This window comes from Lepidothrix coronata, unplaced genomic scaffold (assembly GCF_001604755.1).
Source record: "Lepidothrix coronata isolate B3197 unplaced genomic scaffold, Lepidothrix_coronata-1.0 Scaffold85, whole genome shotgun sequence".
Lineage (NCBI taxonomy): Eukaryota > Metazoa > Chordata > Aves > Passeriformes > Pipridae > Lepidothrix > Lepidothrix coronata.
In genome coordinates, this window is record NW_016690265.1 from 2,113,965 (window position 1) to 2,131,732 (window position 17,768).

At 43.6% G+C, this 17,768-nt stretch overlaps 1 protein-coding gene across 5 annotated transcripts in view; it reads left to right on the forward strand.

The window, feature by feature from the left end:
- Positions 1-17,768, forward strand: part of FGFR3 (fibroblast growth factor receptor 3) — a 55,793-nt gene that overhangs the window by 18,336 nt on the left and 19,689 nt on the right. For all 5 annotated transcript variants that reach the window (XM_017820769.1, XM_017820771.1, XM_017820772.1 and 2 more), the window contains exons 2-4: positions 2,599-2,862; positions 7,273-7,326; positions 13,339-13,508. In XM_017820769.1, the coding sequence (XP_017676258.1) occupies positions 2,599-2,862; positions 7,273-7,326; positions 13,339-13,508 (488 nt within the window). The remainder of the gene's footprint in view (positions 1-2,598; positions 2,863-7,272; positions 7,327-13,338; positions 13,509-17,768) is intronic.

Sequence of the window (17,768 nt, forward strand, 5' to 3'; positions counted from 1 at the left end):
AATGAATAAATGGTCAAATTTTAGTCATATCTTGGAAGCCCACAACCCAGACTGCCACCTTCTCTCAAAGAACCCGTTAAAGCTGCAAACATGTTAATCCCTGCTCTGCTGGCAAGTGGCAGAGTGGGCTCCTGTAACCCCTACATGAGTTAACTCCCTGGTAATTTATACCCTTCCACCCCCATTACCTAGTTTTATTGCTAAGCCTTATGACATCATATGGTCTGGAATATCCCTTGGGTCAATTGGGGCCAGCTCTCCTGGCTGTGTCCCCTCCCAATTCCTTGTGGTTGGATACTTGGCTTCAGAGGGGGCAACTTCATGGCTCCTTCATGTCTTGGTGTCTCTTGCTGTAAAGGTGTTGGAAACATGAGGCACTTGCCAGCTGGAAGGCAGGAAGGAGGTGCTGGTCTCAGGCACCCTGTGAGAGATGTGAGCTCTGATTCCCTGCTCTAAACTCCAGCTGTTTTCAGCATGGAAATGAGACTGTCTGCCCTTTTGGATTTATCTCTTATTTGAAAGCTATATAAGGAATGACAGTAACATTTTGTTCTTCAAGGTCACAGTTGGGCAAAGTGCTTTTAAGCACTTGAGTGCACATTTAAATACTTTGTGGAGGTCTCCAATTTAGGTCCTGTTTACTTTTTAAGGTATAGACACATAAACTGAAATTTGAAAGACAGTTTAGAGAAGTGAGATTAAGACCATTCTCCTTTTAATTCACCACTACATATTCCCAGATATTATTTCTGGTCAGTAGGAATAAAGTCACAAGAACCAAACTGTGCATGACAATATCTGCTGGACACTAACTGAGATGATTTGAGGGTAGAAATGCCAAAATAAACTTGTCAGAAACAAGAGATGATGCTTCATTCCGCAGAAGAAGCTTGAGAACCCAGTTCCTCTGCTGAGTCTAAAGTGACCTTCCTCTTAACTTCAGCATTCTCTATATACATTTTATAAAAATAGTTTGTTGCTAGAGTTATTTGCTTTTAAATGGCTAAGGAGTACAGTTTGGCTTGTGCTTAGTCTGGGCTTGTTCCTGTTCGGTAGGTTTATAATACAAAAGCCAAAATATACAAGTCTTGATCATTTGGCAAACATCTTTGGTAAAACTGTGTGTTAAGTGTAGAGGGATTGTGCAGCTGTGTGGGGCTTGTTTTCTAGTAGATTAAAGTAGCAAGAGGTTCCATCAGAGTCAACAAAGTTAGATCAGTACCCAGTCCTGCAAGTGTAAGGCTCTACACAGGGCTTTTTAATTTGAAGCCAAAATTGGTAACAGTGAAAAAATCTGTATAGTCTAGAGGAAGGAAGAAAAAAACTTGAACAGTTAAGCCAGAATATTTTTCAACCATATTTTCCCCAAGGATATAGCCAAGTTGGGAAGAGACCATGGGTGAACACTCAATGTTCCAATGAGTGCTGGTCTGATAGGAAGGAGATGCTGGATGAAGCTGAGTTTTCTTTTTTGATTTACTAAAAGCATATGCTTTCAGGGAAAATATTGTATTAAAAGGAAAAAAACCCCAAACCAACACTCCAAACCTTTGACTGTATGAATACCTCAAAATTCTGGCCAAACCCTGAAATATTTGAGTTGGAATTGCTGCCGAGGTATCAGAGGAAAGGTTCTTTGTAACCCCAACGAGTGTGGGCTTTGCCTCCTGCGAGACGGTACCTCCCATGAAATACCACATTTTCAGGCTCCCAGAATTCCTTATTTCTACCCTGCAAGGCTATTGACTGAAACATTTTTATATTTTTAATCTTTACATTTACACAAGAACAAAACCGTGCATGACAAGAAAAGCAATACATTTTTTTCTTATAGCCTGCTCCAACTCTTTCACTTCAAGGCAAAAGAGCAGCTTGAAGCCAATAATACATCCTCAGGTATTCATAGCTGCTGTAATTGCATTGATTTCACAGCAGAGTTATAACCTATGAATATGTCTTTGGCTCTGCACTTCTTTGTTGCACAGAGTTACTTTAACAGGGAGCTAGTGCTGGTTTCATTTATTTTACCTATTCCGGCCTGCATCTTCTGTCCAGCCTTCTACATGTTTTCTTCAACCCACAGACGTTGCCTTTGGGTCACCCAGCGTCAGCTGAGAAATTTGGTTTGTCCCCAGTCCTGTTCCTTGTGTTGTGTCCTTGCTGGGTCTCGTAGGGTTTGTGGATGGATTCACGTGAAGAAACAAATGGAGATCCAGAGAGTGAACGATGAACTTGTCAGCACACACTTATTTCTGCCACATCACACCCCTCCTCGCAGCACTGCGTGTTGTGGTGACCCCTGTGCAGAGGTCTGTGCTGTTTGTTGTGATGCACCTGGTGGGGTGCCCATGTTTTGGTCACTACAGGGGCAAATCTATCCTTGTAGATCAGGCAGAGACCTGACTGTAGTGTCACAGTTGCCACTTTGACATTGCTACCTGCCCGGGGCAGGCAAGGCTTACCTTTGGCAAGGAGAAGGTCTGGGCCCGTGGAAGCATCAGTAGGGCAAATATAAGATATGTTTGCTTTTAAAATGCTTTTTCTGTCTCTTTGTACTTGCTTTTATTTATTCATTTCCATTTCTTTCTCCCTTTGCAGAATACTTGAGGAGCGAGACCGCCTTTCTGGAAGAGTTGGTGTTTGGAAATGGAGATACCATTGAACTTTCCTGTAACACCCAAGGCTCTTCTGTGTCTGTTTTCTGGTTTAAAGATGGTATTGGGATTTCACCTACCAACAGAACTCATATTGGACAAAAACTGTTGAAGATAATCAATGTGTCATATGATGACTCAGGGCTGTACAGTTGCAAGCCAAGGCATTCCAACGAAGTCCTGGGAAACTTTACAGTCAGAGTTACAGGTATGTGCAGAAATACAGCTGTCTCAGTGATTTTTAAAATTTTTATTCATTTATTTATTTTATTTTTGCCCTTTCACGTGTTCAGCACAGATGGTGATTTGTGGCGTTTGTCTGTAGGTCTCTACCTCTCTGGTAACTCCTGACAGTGATTAGACTGACAAAACAAACCAATTGAAGAATGCTTGTGTGTCCATACCAAATGTTAAAGCTTGATGTTAATACTGAGAGAGACTTAGAAACAGGGCTAGTCAGATTAAACCCCAAATCCCCCCTAACACTCAAATAGATGCAATGTGCCCCAACGATATGCCTTTGAAGTCTTTTGTGAGTGAATGAACTGTGGCTCAGGGAGGTTAAATGACATTTTCCAGTTTATGTAACAAATCAGTGGCAGAATTATATGTAAAAACTCAGAGTTCCTGAAAACTGTTTCTCTGTTGTAGCTGATAAAATTCTGCCCTCCATCTCTGTTATCACAAGTTGCTAGTTGTTTCAGAAGTAGCTTATCTGTAAACTGTGTGTACCTCAAAGAAGTGCTTCATCAAAGTTACTTGTTGGGATTCATATATTGCAAACAAGTGCTGTGTTAGCAAAGCACATTTGCTTGGCCACATTTTTTGTCATCAGGACAATAGGGCAAAACAGCTACAAGCTGCCCAAGTTTGCATCACTAAACAGAGAGTGCCAGAAAAATCTGTTGTTTCCAGATAGCTAAGGTCATCTCCATGATTTCAGGCTGATGCATTGGTAGATGGATACTCACCATCTGCATACTCTGCATCTGCGAGCATATGGAAAAACCTTCTGATGACACAGATTAAAACCCTGAGTTTTTGGAAGAATTAGTCCCTTGTGAATCTAAGGTTTTGAAAACTTTCCTATGCCCTTGTGCTGCTGGAGCTTTTTCAAGCATCCTTGAATAGTAGGTCTTTCCTCCAGAAGTTGAGTTCCCTCAGAAGGTAATGGTCTCTGTCTGAAAACCAAACACAGAGATGTTTGTGATTGTGAATCGCATCCACTCCATAAAGAGCTTTCTCGTGCCAGCAATAGGATTTTGTGTAAGTGAATCAAACCATCGTGAGAATAAAAGCTTGTTTCAGCAGGCCTTTACCAACATCTGCTTTTCATTGAATGTTACTGGAGATTGCTGTGAATGCTTCAAGGTCATATCAATTAAATGGTTAAAGAAGTATTTGGCCCTTGAAAAGCTTTCTTTAACTAGGTACGATTATTGCAACTATCCAAGGAACTGCAGGTTGTTAGAAATGTTGCTCTCTCTGTTTTTTTCTAAGTGACATTAAAATGCTTTTGAGTTCAAGGGGCAGCAGGGAGGCAAGAGAGGGCAGCTGGTTACACACTCAAATGAAACAGCTGCCAGCCCCAAAAGTTCGTAAAGTGAGAAATTGTTTTTAATAGTGGAAGGACTGATAATCCTCTGCTTTTAAAAAGTTTAAGCCCCTGTATTTTTCCTCTTCGCTAATAATAGCTAATAACAGCTTAAGAACTAGAGAGTAACCTGAACCTGCTTTCTGACAGCATTATGAGTCTTTGATTCTATTAGCCCACTGTCATTACCACCAAAGTGCTGGTAATGTGGGAGTCTCTGTTTTAGCTGTCAGCAGCACTCGTTTTAAACTTTGAAGCCCTGCTTTCTGTGGCAATAGTGGCGCCTCCCGTATGCTCAGATATTTCTTCATAATTAGTATTGATTGCTCAGCGTGGCACTGCAGAGTTGAGATTGTTATCGGAGATCAGTGGTTTGTGTTCCCAATTCTTAAAGGTAACGCTGGCAATTAGCTTAGGTGTCTGGTCAGGTGTTTATGTGGATACCTGATGTTTGGGGCTGGAGTTGTTCTCTATGTTAAAGTGGTTTAAATCTGTACTAACAAACTGGAATTGCTCTAATCTGTTTTCTTAAGTGAGTGAAACTAGGTTAGGTGAGTTTGGAATAGCCAGTCTACACGTAAGTTCCATTTTCAGAGATGCTTCCAGATTCCAGGGGCATACGAGGATTTTCAACACAGAGCCATGAGATCTGAGTCTGCAACAAATTGACTGTTCTGCATTGTGCACAGTGAGATGCTTGATGCTGGAAGCAGAGCAAGGAGATGCTGGAGCTGGCATTTCAGGGCTGAGAACCAGGTTGATTAATCTCTTTAAATTTTCTGGTCTCTTTAAAATGCCTCTCTTGACAGACAAGGGCTTGAGTGTTTTGCTAGTTTACAAAAGTAAACGTACTGTCCCCTTAAAACCTGAGCACTTGGAGAGGATCACAAGTAGAGGCTGCATGCCCAAACTGATCTCCAGCCCCGTTGGCAGAAGCTCCATTTCTGCAACCATTTCATGCACAGAACAGCCTTTGGATTTAGTGACCAAGCAGCATCCCTGTGATGAGCACGGACTGCAGGCTGGTACCAACCAACAGAGCTTTCAAAATACCCAAGGCTAAACATTACAAAACAGGTGACTAAACAAATTAAACCCCTTTCCATTCATAATTAAGGCCTTTTTGAGAATATAATCTAGCAGTTCTTGCTGATGCCAATACTTGACAATTTCTGCAAAAGATTGCTATTTAAGTAAATCATAAACAGTTTGTAATTTTTAGTCACCTTTTGAAAAAGGTGATGTTACAGTAACCTGAATAGGACAGTAGCTATGAACATGGGATATTTGGTCTTAAAATTTGAGCTGCACCTCTTATCTTAAACACAAGCAAGGGCAAAGACTTCTCTCAACCTTGCGAAAATGTTTTTGAGTTAGTTTAAAAATTGCTTCTACTCCCTGGTCCTGATGCATTCATTGGAAAGCAGAAGTGAACTTTAATCACATGTTAATATATGGGTAACCAAATCTGAGAGTGCAGAGCTGAGAGCGTGCTGGTTTCTCTGTCAATGCTGGTGGGGATTTGGCTCAGTGTCTGCCTTCGCCAGGACTTGAGTAAACCTGCTGGATCAGCCGAAACACCTAAACATCCACTTCACTTTCAGCAAGCCCCATGGCATTTCCCTAGTTCTGCTGCCAGCAGGACCTCAACTGTGGATTTGCAGTTAAGATACGTGCTTGAAGTCGTCTTTGAGACTCTGCCAAAGAGAAGGTGGAAAGCACAATGCGCCCCTGCAGTCTAAGGCAGGGAGATGGCTCCTGTGTTACTTGATTCTATGGATGGTGAATATAGGTCTGAAAGGTCCTTCCAGATTCTGCAGAGAAAAAGTATTTGTTGTTGCCTTTCCTTCTTTTTTCCCCTTCTCTTCCCTCACCTCCCCCCCCTTTTTTTTTTTGCCTTTGCATTTTCACCTCCACCGAGCAGGTTGGAGAACAGCAGAAAACTCAAGTGCATCTCAAAATAAAGGATGTTCTGCCTGGCTTGATCTAAAGTACTGCTTTGCATTTCTGGACACATGTTGAACACTCAGAAAGTTTCCTGTTTTCTAGTGTTTAAGGCCAAGTTCTTTTGCCACTGTCTCGGAATATAAAGGCTGCTGGGTTGATAGCATTTTGCCTTTATTTAAAAGAGAAATTCCTGGAGATTATATAAAGTCAGTGATGTTAAATCTTCAAGACTGAGTACAGTACTGAACTGTACTAAATAGTGTAGACTAAATCAAACACTAAGCTGCTATTTGATAATGGGATTTACATTTACAGTAGTCATTTGGTGAAGGGAAGAGGGACTGAAACTTTACTGTGGACAGCTTGGAGAAGGTGAGATATTAGACCACATTAAAAGAAATAGTTCAGGATGTTTTGGAAAGATACAGATGGAAAATTCCCACCTGTTAACCTGTATTCAGTTACAGCCTCAAGGTACCTCTGTGGGAGGAATACAACCCAAGGGAGCTGGTTCACAGAGTAGCCATCAAAATGTCAATGGAGAAGTTCAAAAGCTTTGGTCTCAGTGGTTGAACAAGGAGTTAATGAAAGGAGACATGGCAGGGGTATATTGAGTTAAAAGAAAAATGCAGGGAAAGTGAATTAGAAATGCTGACCTGTAGCTCTGAGACATGGCTCAAATAAAAAGTCTTCAGAGTGAATGCTAGAGGGGGAAAGAAAAAGCACTCAGACAGATTGTTCTGCGAAAAGAAACTTTCCATTTTGGAATATCTTTTGTATTTATTAGGAGAAGAGCATTTCACACAGGAAGAAGTATTTGGCATGGGACCCCAGTTTCTGGTTGCAGAGCACTGGCAAACTCATGACACCTCTCTCCTAGTTCAGAAAGCTCCTGGCTAGTTGTCCCTGGCCCAGCAGCATCAGAGGGATAGGCTGGTGGAGCTGCAGGGAAGGGTGACCCATCAGTTGATTGTCCTCCCTTGCTGGAACCCACCATGACACCAACAGCCTCATCCAGCATGATGTCCCCACATACCATCCTCTTTCTGCTTCACTTCTTTTTCTGTGTTCTCCCAGATTCTCCTTCATCGGGTGATGATGAAGATGACGACGATGAGTCAGAAGATACAGGTAATTTGTTTTTCTGGGGTACAGAGGCCTTTTCTTTCAAGGGGATGTGGCTCCCAAGCGGTGCAGCTCATCTGGATGTTCATGTGGTTGGACAGCAGCTCATTCTTTGTGTTGAAGTCAGTGACCTTAGGGTGGTACCATGATGATGTTTATCTAAAAATTTAGAAATAGCTGCCAGAGTGGTATAGCTGCTGTGGAATCCTACAGCAGCAGTTGTGTATTTTGAAGACTCAACGCTGCAAATCTGAATTGATGAGTGGTTATAAATCCTTCTTGCATGCAAATCCAGACAAACCCATTTACTATATTTTTTTTTTTTTTACTACACTGACATTACACGAGTTTTGTACCATTTCAAACCTTGGACTGCTTTACTTTTAACTGTTCCGATTCTGGTCCTTACCAGCATCTTGGCTGGAATGCCAAGATGCCATAAGTGAGAGCAACCCCTTTGGATTTACTGGCTTTTTCTTTTTTCTCATGTGGGGAAGGGAGTCCCAGGACAGAACCTCTCGGTGCTTTTACTCTGAATCTCTTTCAATCCTAGTGCTGGTTTCTTTAAGTGCAATAGCATTAATCAGGATCATTACATGCTTCAGAGGCATTAGCGTTGCATTTTATTCTGCTCTTTATATTTCTGCAAAGTGAGCTGCCTGGGTGTATGTGTTTTTAATAAATAAATGTCTTGTATTTGAACTCCTAATCAGCTATGTACACTGGCAGAAGTTCAACAGGACTGGAAAATCTCTCCTGCCCATAGTGTTGGACATGCAGGACTCTTTCAAACGTAATAAGTTCATAGCGCTGTCATACAGTATGTGGGCAGTAATGGTAAGTTACAGTGCCAGGAGACCCATCAGCAGCAGTTAGTGGTTTTCTGATAGCTTCTAATTAAGGACTGGACCCTGGGAGGTGACAAGCACCTTTGCAGAGCTGCTCAGGGCTCCTGGTGCCTGCTGAAACATGGTACAGGCAGAGGGAAGGTTTGGTTTGGTCAGGATTTGTTCCTGCTGCAGAGCAGCTTCTGATGAGCACAACTAATCGTTCAGTACATTTTTTTTATGTGGTTTGTAGAGAACTCGATCTCTTAGCAACAGGTATCACAAAACATCAGCTGGTTTATGGTACAGAAAGACGTTTTTCTTCACTGAAAAGGAAAACACACGTTTCTCCGCATGTATTTATAGCCTGTTTTCTGGGTCTTCTTGGCTTCGGGCTGTCTCTTTTTTTTGACCTGATGGCTGGCTTTCCTGAAGGGTCTCATTGTAAAAAGTGGGATTCTCTTCTGCTTTAAAAATGATTGGTTAGCTTAACGTGTCTGTGTGGTGAAACCTCATGGCATTTTGTGACGTGGATGTGCTTTATGTTGCTTTCTTTGAGATCAGATCCTCCATCTGACCTTCGCAGATCTCTTGAATCTGGGGAACCATGCTGTTAACCCTGGTACCACCACTGTTGGGTCATCCCGCCAGGAATAGGGGCTGCAGGACCATCCCAGGCAGGCAGACACAATGTAGCCAGTGCCATGTCCTCTGGAGAGCCCAAAGGCCTGGGTCCTCCATCTCCTGTGGCAAAATGTGCCCTACTAATGGGGCGTATGAGCCCCTGCATGGCCATCAGACATAGCCGGTCAGTAGTTAGAGGAGGAAGGGCAACAAACACACTTTCATGCAAAAGAAAAATACCATAGAAACATAGGATGGTCAGGGTTGGAAGAGACCTTAAAGATCATCTAGTCAACATAACTGATAGTGTTTCATATTTAGGGGTAGTTAATTCATCCAGGACTGGCTCATTGGATGTTGCCATACAGTACATCACTGAATGAAATGATTGTGTCCTGCCCCTTGTGATGATAAGTTACTTTTCTGTCTTAATTGTGTTACTCGAGAGAGTTTCTTATCCTCGAGATAATGGAGAGCTTGGAAAGCTGGTTCCCATAGCGTCATGAGTTTGAAGCCAGTCTTACTAGTTTTAGGGTTTTGATGAGCTGGAAATACTAAAGCAAGAGGATGAGAGGAAATTTGTCCTAAAAGAAGTTAATATTTGGTTCAAAAAGTCTTGGAGAGCATGGAGACAGGCCCTCCACATGGAGTGGCCTGCTCTGCTCACCGTCCTTCAGGCTTCCTCTCTGAAGGGCAGTACAGAAACAGGGCACCCCTTAGGGACGAGCAGCAGAAAAGTATAAGGAGGAACTTCAGCGCCTTCAAATCATCAGCCTGTTTGTTGCAACCTTGTCACAAACCATGATCCGCCTTTGCAAAAAGAGGCTTTCCAATACCTCTGTTCTCTACAGCTGTTTTTCCTGGCCCTGAAACAAAAACAAAACTCCCTTTTCACACGCTGCACTTCTGCCCCAGTGCTCCCTACCCCTCTGTATCTGTTTGTTTGGAGCCCCCACTGCGCAGAACCAGCACCTTCAAAGAGCCCCTATAATCTCCAATTAAATCTGGCTGTGTCCTAGGAGGCGTCAGCTGGGGAAATTACACAATTAGGGTTGATTCTGTCTGCCACAGAATTTGGTGGCAGCTCCTAATTGCTAAATGAGCGCTCGGTTGTATTAATTATTCCAAGTATCGCTCTCAGTTTTTTTTAATTGGTCATTCCAGTTGGATGGGTGGCCAGTGTCTTTGACGAACAAAATGGACCATCAGGCTTAGTGTTTGATGATGGGAAAGGGCCTGTGATAATGTTTGTGGGTCCCTTTTTTTTTTTTTCCACACCTGCACATGCAAAAACCATTGCCGGTAATTAATTTAGAGAGAGCCGGTCTAGAAATTTTTCCTGTCTTTCATCCTTCCTCCTTTCCTGCTCCCAAAAGTCTCTGGAGCTTTGCAAGCTTTGCTTGAAAAGAAGAGTTAGCAACATTTTCAGCCCCTTAAAAAGTGGTAATGAAAGGACTCAGGGGGCAGAGCAAACCAAAAGCAGTGATGTTTTGTTCACTGCTCCGGCAAGTGAGAACAAAGGCACTGTTTTCAATGTGTAGACGCTTTCTTCCAGTTCCAGTTTGACTGGAGAGCGGTGCCCTGTTTGAGTCTTGGCACATTAATCCAGGGGTGCCCAGCCCTGGCAAGCCCTGAATCTCACAGAAGAGCACCCAAACGAAGGGAAAGCACTCAGGGAAGAAGCTGTGTCTAATTGCAGGAGGCAGGAGCGAATCCTGCCTTTGCTCCATATGGAGAATATCCCCAGCTGGAAACTTTCCTGGGCTCCTTCTTGCTTGTCTCTGATGTCTGATAGCAAAATCTCCCTTGGCTTCAGTGACAGCATTTGCAGCCAGTGAGTTGATGGGTCTCCTGTGGGATTCAAACTCATCTTTTGAGTGAGAAAATGGGGTAAAACATCACCCTGCAGCACACACAGCTGGTGTGGAAAGGGTAAGGATCCCAAAAAGCACAGCACAAGCAGGCCCCTGGTCCTGGCAGGGTGACCATGCGATCCAGTTACACCCCAGTGCCCAGTGAGTGTCACGGGCACCGTAAAATGGAATTTATTGTAGGCAGATATGTTAATCGGACAACAAACAGCAGGTTATTTGTCTGCCCTCCTTAGTGGCAGCAAAGGGGGTCTTTTCCATCTGTGCCTGGCTTTTCCCATAACTCTCCCCTGTAGCCCTGTGAAGTCCCCAGGAAGTCGGGGTGCATCTCCAAAAGGAAGCGGTCGGACAGAAAACAGCCCATGCTTCAGAAACCAGAGACCAGACGTCTCCCAGCGTGGTTTTTGGAGCTCCCTCCTCTTCAGCCTTCACAACACCACCCCAAGTGTCCTCCTCCACATTTACTCCCCTGCTGCTGCCTGTGGTTTTGCCCAGCCTTTGCTTGGTTTCTGCCCTTTCCAGTTCATCTGATAGCAAAAGCATTTTACCATCAAGACCTGCTTTTTCTTCAGGGATTGCACACACTCTTCTAACATTTTTTTGAGGATATTCCCCATTTTTGTTCAGTTCTGCCATTTGGAATGGTAGATGTCTACCTGATGTCCCAGTTTGGCCCACATTTTCACGTAGTATTTGAGGCCTCCCCTGGATGTGTCATGTGTTCAGAGCGAAATTTTTAGCTGGGATTTTGCAGGAGCATGGGAATTGCGGGGATTCCTCCTTTTGTTGCTGCTTGTGCCAGCCGTTCCCCTGCCGTATCCGGTGCCATCCTGGCAAGAAAAGGGCCCTTAAGCAGTTTCGTTGTTTAAAAAATGAGGCGCGTACGCGGGATGGGTGAGCACAGATCCCTCTGATACATGGGGCCGACTCTGATAGGCATCACAGAGCATTGTGCAAGGGAGGCTGAGGGCAGATGCAAACCCTCAGTACTGGATTTCCCTCCCTGGGACAGCGTTACTGAGGTACCTACATCCAGTTGCAGAGGTGTGAAAGCAGATAAACCATGAGAGCAATGTCTCTAGCAAATGGAGGACCTTCTGGATGTAGCTCCTGACATCCAGATCATCATGGTCAGGTGGGCTTTGCAAGGACAGAGGACCACGAGGAGAATGTTAGTAGGTGCTAAAAATAGGTGGGTGCACGGATTGCCCTGGCTGAGCTTTATGACCTTGCCTGCAATATCCCTGGAGCTGGAATGCAGCAGGGAGCCTGTGTGGGGGGCACTGGGGACTTAAACCAAGATGGGGGTCATCACTGACTTACCTGGAATTGCAACAAAATGTGTGTCATGGAGCCAAATGCACTAGGGCTAAGTGCACCTGGGGAGTGCTGGAGAAAGGAGGGAGCTCCTGTGCATCTCAAAGGCATTCAGCAAGAGGTACAACTTTGTACACAGTTGTCATTAAGGGGAAGGGGATTACAGAGGCTTCAGAGTAGCGCTGAGATGGGGCTATGTTGCTGGATGGTGATGATCCTGAGCATCATCACTGCTGCAGGAGAGACCAGCAGTGATGCTTTCCCAACAGCCTTGGCAGCCATTGTGTTCTCCAAGACAATTCTTGAAGGGCTAGCACCTTCAGTTTGTCTTGGCCAGAAGCACACAAGTCTCTGCAACTGGTGGTTTTGGGTACTCCATGTCTGAGCACTTCCTGCACATCTGGAGGAGATGCCATTTACCCTCCTTGGCCTCCTTTTTGCCTCCTTTATAGCCCAAACACTGCCCCCCCACTGCCAAACACATTGCCCCCATCTCCCTTTGGCCTCAGCATGGAGCACAGATCTGGGGGGCTAGATGTGGCCCCAGCATGGCAGGAGAAACACAGCATGTACAGCTCTGCAGTGTTTCCTTTAGCAGAAATGAAAGCTCAGGAGGCTTTTTTAAAAAACTTTTTCTTTCTTCTAAGTATAATGAGTTTGCTGCTGCTGCTGCCTTAATTTGGAGTTAATATGTAATGTTTGTAACACAGCCAAGGAACGTAGCTGTACTTGAGGCAGATTATAAAAAGTATCTCATGCTAACACTGGTGTTTTAAAACTTATCCCTGTTCAAAGGTAACATGAATCTTTAAAACTAAAATCACTCGTACTTACAGAACATAAACATGATAAACCAGTTTGGCGCTGACGCGTTTTTTTCTTTCCTTCCCTTAAGGAGGCTACACTATGTTTGTACTCACTGAGGAGGAACATTTTCCAGTGCACTCAGCTCACACTTTTTCTCTGCTCCCTTGCTGGCCCATCAGCATTCTTTTACAGTTCTAACATCTTTCTGCTGTTTATGCTTCTTGGCTACTATTGTCTGTATCTTTTCACATGCTGAAGCCAGGTTCTCATCCTGATCTGGGATAACTCTACTTGTTGATTTAAAAGCAGCCACTTTAGATTTATACTGGCATTACCAAGACAAGAACCTGGTCATGAACCTTTCATCACAAAGCCAAAATGCAAACACCCTGTCTATGTCTATGAGAGTCATTTAGCTGGAAAGCATTTCTGTGTCATTTATCTTGACTGCAGCAGGTAGCAATTTAACTGTCACTCCGCACATGCCAAATCCTCCTCAAATGCATCTGCTCACCAGCTGATATCCTCTGTGGCAGAAAGGGGCCTGTACAACTTGGTTTTTCCTTTCTAAGGTGTCCCCTTCTGGACCCGGCCAGATAAGATGGAGAAGAAGCTGCTGGCAGTTCCCGCCGCCAACACCGTTCGCTTCCGATGCCCAGCGGGTGGAAACCCAACTCCTTCCATCTACTGGCTGAAAAACGGCAAAGAGTTCAAAGGGGAGCATAGGATTGGGGGCATTAAGGTAAGGACTTGGTTTGGATCTCAGTTTTCGTTAGTAGTTTTCTACCAACTATAAAATTGTATTTCACAGCGATTAACGTTGGTGGGTGTAAGAGCGCTGTCCTGACTGTGTAGAAACAAGGGTGGTTCCTGTACCCTTAGGAATTGCTTGACACCAGAGTTTTAAAAAGGACTGCTGTCCTTTGGGATTGAAGGCTAATTCCTTCTCAGTTTGTCTATAGTGGTCATTCAGGGAGTAGGTAGAAATGGGGCTGGGTATATGGTTGCATTGTGAACAATGATAAAAATGCAAGAGCAGAAACTTCTGTCCTAATTTCTGGAGATCAGCCCAGTGCATTGAGATGTGTTAGACCAAGCTGTAGCTACTCCCAGCTTTCAAGGAAAACCTATTCAGTATCCTTTGAAGGTATAGGAAGGACCTCACCAAAGAGCTGGACACTCATGCTGGTAGTCATTAACATTTTTGTGGTATAAATCACTGACCCTTGGTCAAGAGTTGGATTCCCTTGTAGCCAGAGTAATAGCATCTGCTCCTTGGCTGCTCCCTCCTGCCTTTCTACCATGAGGTGTTCTGGAAAATGCTCTGGCTTATGTTTATAGATGGAGCTCAGGGACACTAAACCTTAATGCAGTCGAACTATTTAATTAGCCATAAGTTTCTGTGCTACTGTATATGATGAATTATGGCAGGATTTTAAAAGGAAAATCAGCTTTTCTCTGATTTTGTTGTTGTTGTTATTACTTAAGGTGACAGTAAGACTCTTTTACTCTTTTTTTGTCTTATTTGGGGAGAACAAAAATGGCAGCAGCTGATTATAACAAAATCACCATAGCAGGAGGACTCCTAAGCAACAATTTTTGTCTGCACTGTGCCAGCCCTGACATATCCCTGGGCTGCTGCTCAGGAGAGAAGGTGACTTGTAGGAAAGTACTTTCATCAGTACTTGGAATAGCTATGTGCTGATGCCTGCCACATCCGTAGTGTTTTGAAGGGGCACCAGGCATGCAAAGCGTGCCGTGCTCCAGAAACCAGAGAAGGATTCAAAAAAGCCCTCCCTCCCCACAGTTCTGGGCTGTTTCTTTCCTGTTAGCTCAGACCTGTTCCTGAAAGAGCCTTTTGTGATTGCTTCAGCGAAGGCTTTGAAGCTCCCTCCTCAGTCCTGTCCCTACTCCAACCGGGATGAGGCTGAGAGCATGCTCAGGTTTGGATCTTCTGAAAAGTTATGGAGGAAAAAGAAGTGGGGAGTCTGCTCCTGTGGGTAAACTGCTTTTCGGCAGATGACATTCACAAAGCACAAGCATCTTTTACTAATTGCAGGCTGTAAGGATCATCATGAAGTGTTTTCAGGCTTGCGTGCGCCACTCCAACGGCTTTTCACTAAACTATGTGACATCAGCTGCACTAAATTATGCTTGCAGAATAAAATCTAAAGCTGAAAGCAATTCCCCTACCCACTTTCCAGGAGTTTTAATCTATCTTTGAGTTTAAATTGACACGTTTAATCCTCTGCAACATGGTAGTGAGTCTTTGGCATCGCTGTACTTTGTGTCTCTAGGGACACCTTCCAGCAACAAGCCAATGCTTAAAAGAGCTTTTGAAGGCAATGTCAGGCCAATTACAGGAAGATTGGTTTAAGCTCTCTATCTGTCTAGGTGTAGTTCTTTGTCCCATTCTTGATATAAAGACATCTCTCTCTCTCTGTAATTTTCCTTCCTTTATTTGCTTGCTTTTGCTCATGGGCCGCAGTTAGATGTAAGTAGTCTAGTATAAATCTCATCCAGTATAAATATACTGATAGGTATCAGCTGAGATTTGAACCAGAAAAGGAGATTGAAAACCTGCTCAGTATCTCATGTATTTAAGATTTAAATTCCCTGTTACAACTTAACTTCATAACAGGATTAGGCAGCTTGAAAAGAATGGGCAAGATCCAGATCTGGCAGAGTTTGGTTGGCTTACTTCATCTCGAGGTCTGGTCTTAACCCAGAAATCCCTGAGCTGGGAATGTTCTCATTTGTTTTCAGTGCGTGGAAGAGTTTAAATGTTGATTGTGAGAAGTCTGTTGTCAGCAAATGAAAGCTGACCACTCTTCCACATCTGATGCTTGCACATGGCATTTAGACCCCATGTGACTGCTGGGTGTAAAGCCTGCAAGAGAGAAGGGTGAGTGTTGAAAACATGAAGGGCAGGCTAACTTAGTTTTGTTACAGTTCATCCTTAACTGGTAAAGAAAAGAAATTCATATGACTTATCATATGAAATTTCCCAAAGAGCATTAATGGTTAAATCCTTGTTGGAATCTCTAATATCATAAGCCTGTGTGTGTTAAATGACCCTAGAAGGGAAGATTGAGGGGGAGGGGAGATGGAGGATTATCCCTTCCCCAGACCATTGCACTAACTTGCATACCAGTCTGGCAAACACAAGGTTCCAAGTGTGTCTGTAAATGTTTGTTTCACAAGGAGCCAAGAATGACAACACCAAATAAACCAGAGGGATTTCCAGTATCTCACCCTCTTGATTAATGCCTACACTAAGTCACTTCATGTTTCTAGTATTCTTTCGAGTGCAGTGACTATTCTAACTTGGGAACATCCTATTATATTATCCTTTAAATCCGTCAGTCTCAACCTTAAAAAACCAAATTTGTTGCTTCTCGAAGGGTTTCCAAACAAGTTCTGCCCCATGAGTCTGTGCCCCCAGATTCTCCTCTGTGTTCAGAGTCCAAAGTCCCCATCACAAACCTGAGAAAGTTCTTTGAAAGTGTCATATAAGTGCACCCTTAGTAAAACACCTAATTTGGACCTGATTTTATAATACAGGTCTGACTAGGGAGTCATCCATTTGTCTGGAGCCCCATTTCCTTGAAGTAGCTCCTAGGGGTTCAACATGCAAACACTTTGCAATGCTGAAAAGTGGATTAAAAGAGGCCTTTAGACACAACTATGAGACAAGCCAGTATGGAAATGAGCCACTGCAGCCACAAATTTGCATTGAAACTTCCGAGACAGTCTGGTATGTTCAGCTGTGAACTTGGGGTCCAGGCTCTCTGTTATCAGAGCTTCTCTTACCCTGTAATTGCCACACAGTTACAGAGATGCAGCAAATGGGATGTTGCTCTACAAAAGGTGTAATGTTGGTTCTGCGCTGAGCTCTTCCATTTGTGCTGTCCTGGGTGGGCAGAGGTGCAGTCAGACCTGAACAGAGATCTGCCACAGCTGAGATGTGTGTACAGACTGTTTAGCCCCAGCCTCCTGTTACACATAGCCTGAAATGAAAGGAAATGCTGTATTCAGTGGTCTCTGAAAAGTGGGGTGCTCAGCAGTGCTGTTTTCAGGGATGCAGAGATCTACAGAGCTTTGTTAAAATGACTTTTGCTTGCGCATCTTGCAACTAAGCTGTCTAGTCCTATGATTTTAAACCTTCTCTTTGCAGAATTCTGGCTTTGATTGCAACTTGGCCCTTTAAAGGGAAGCATGTGGATGCAATTTATGTGTAGCACAAGAGGTTAAATGACTTCATATTTGAGTTCACCTGCTGCAGCAAGAAACCTCCAGGAGCAATTACACCCTTGTTTTTTCCATCAGCCCTTGACATACTATAGCACAGTGCTATTGTAATCTCCTGCTTCTGTGTCCTTGGGGTCACCTTCAAAACATTTAATAAAGTTAAATGTTCTGCTTTGGGCGGCAGAAGGCATCAAATTAATATCCAGAGATTTGGAGAGCTTTCATACACTGTGCCCCCTGAAGTCATCTTTGTTACTGTTGGTTGCTTTCTGTATTAATTCAAGATTTGCTTTCCGTATCCATTATTTCCTTTATAGTCATTAGAGACAAACATTCTAGCTGAGATCACAGGGCAGCAGGTCAAGGTGGAGACATGGGTTGTGCTTTCCCTTCTGCTACTTAACAACCCTTCTTAACATGAGCCACATCCAGAAAACCAGCTAGTATAGAACTCTGTGCCAAAATAGAAGGGCTGACCAAGCATCCTAGGGACCAGACTTGAGGCTGGACATGTTTTTTCCTGTTTCTTATAGGGAATTTAGGGGACTGACTCGGTTATAGACATCCATTTCTGTTCAAACAGATGCAGTGACCTGTTGCCTCTATAACACACACATTTTAAAATATATTATAGATGGGGTGAGAAGTATGATTTTATTGTTTATAGTCTTCTTATGGATTATATGTAGCAGTTGGTAAAGGTCTACAGCAGTTGGTAAAGGTCTACACTGAGAGTACAAAGTTTTGAGCT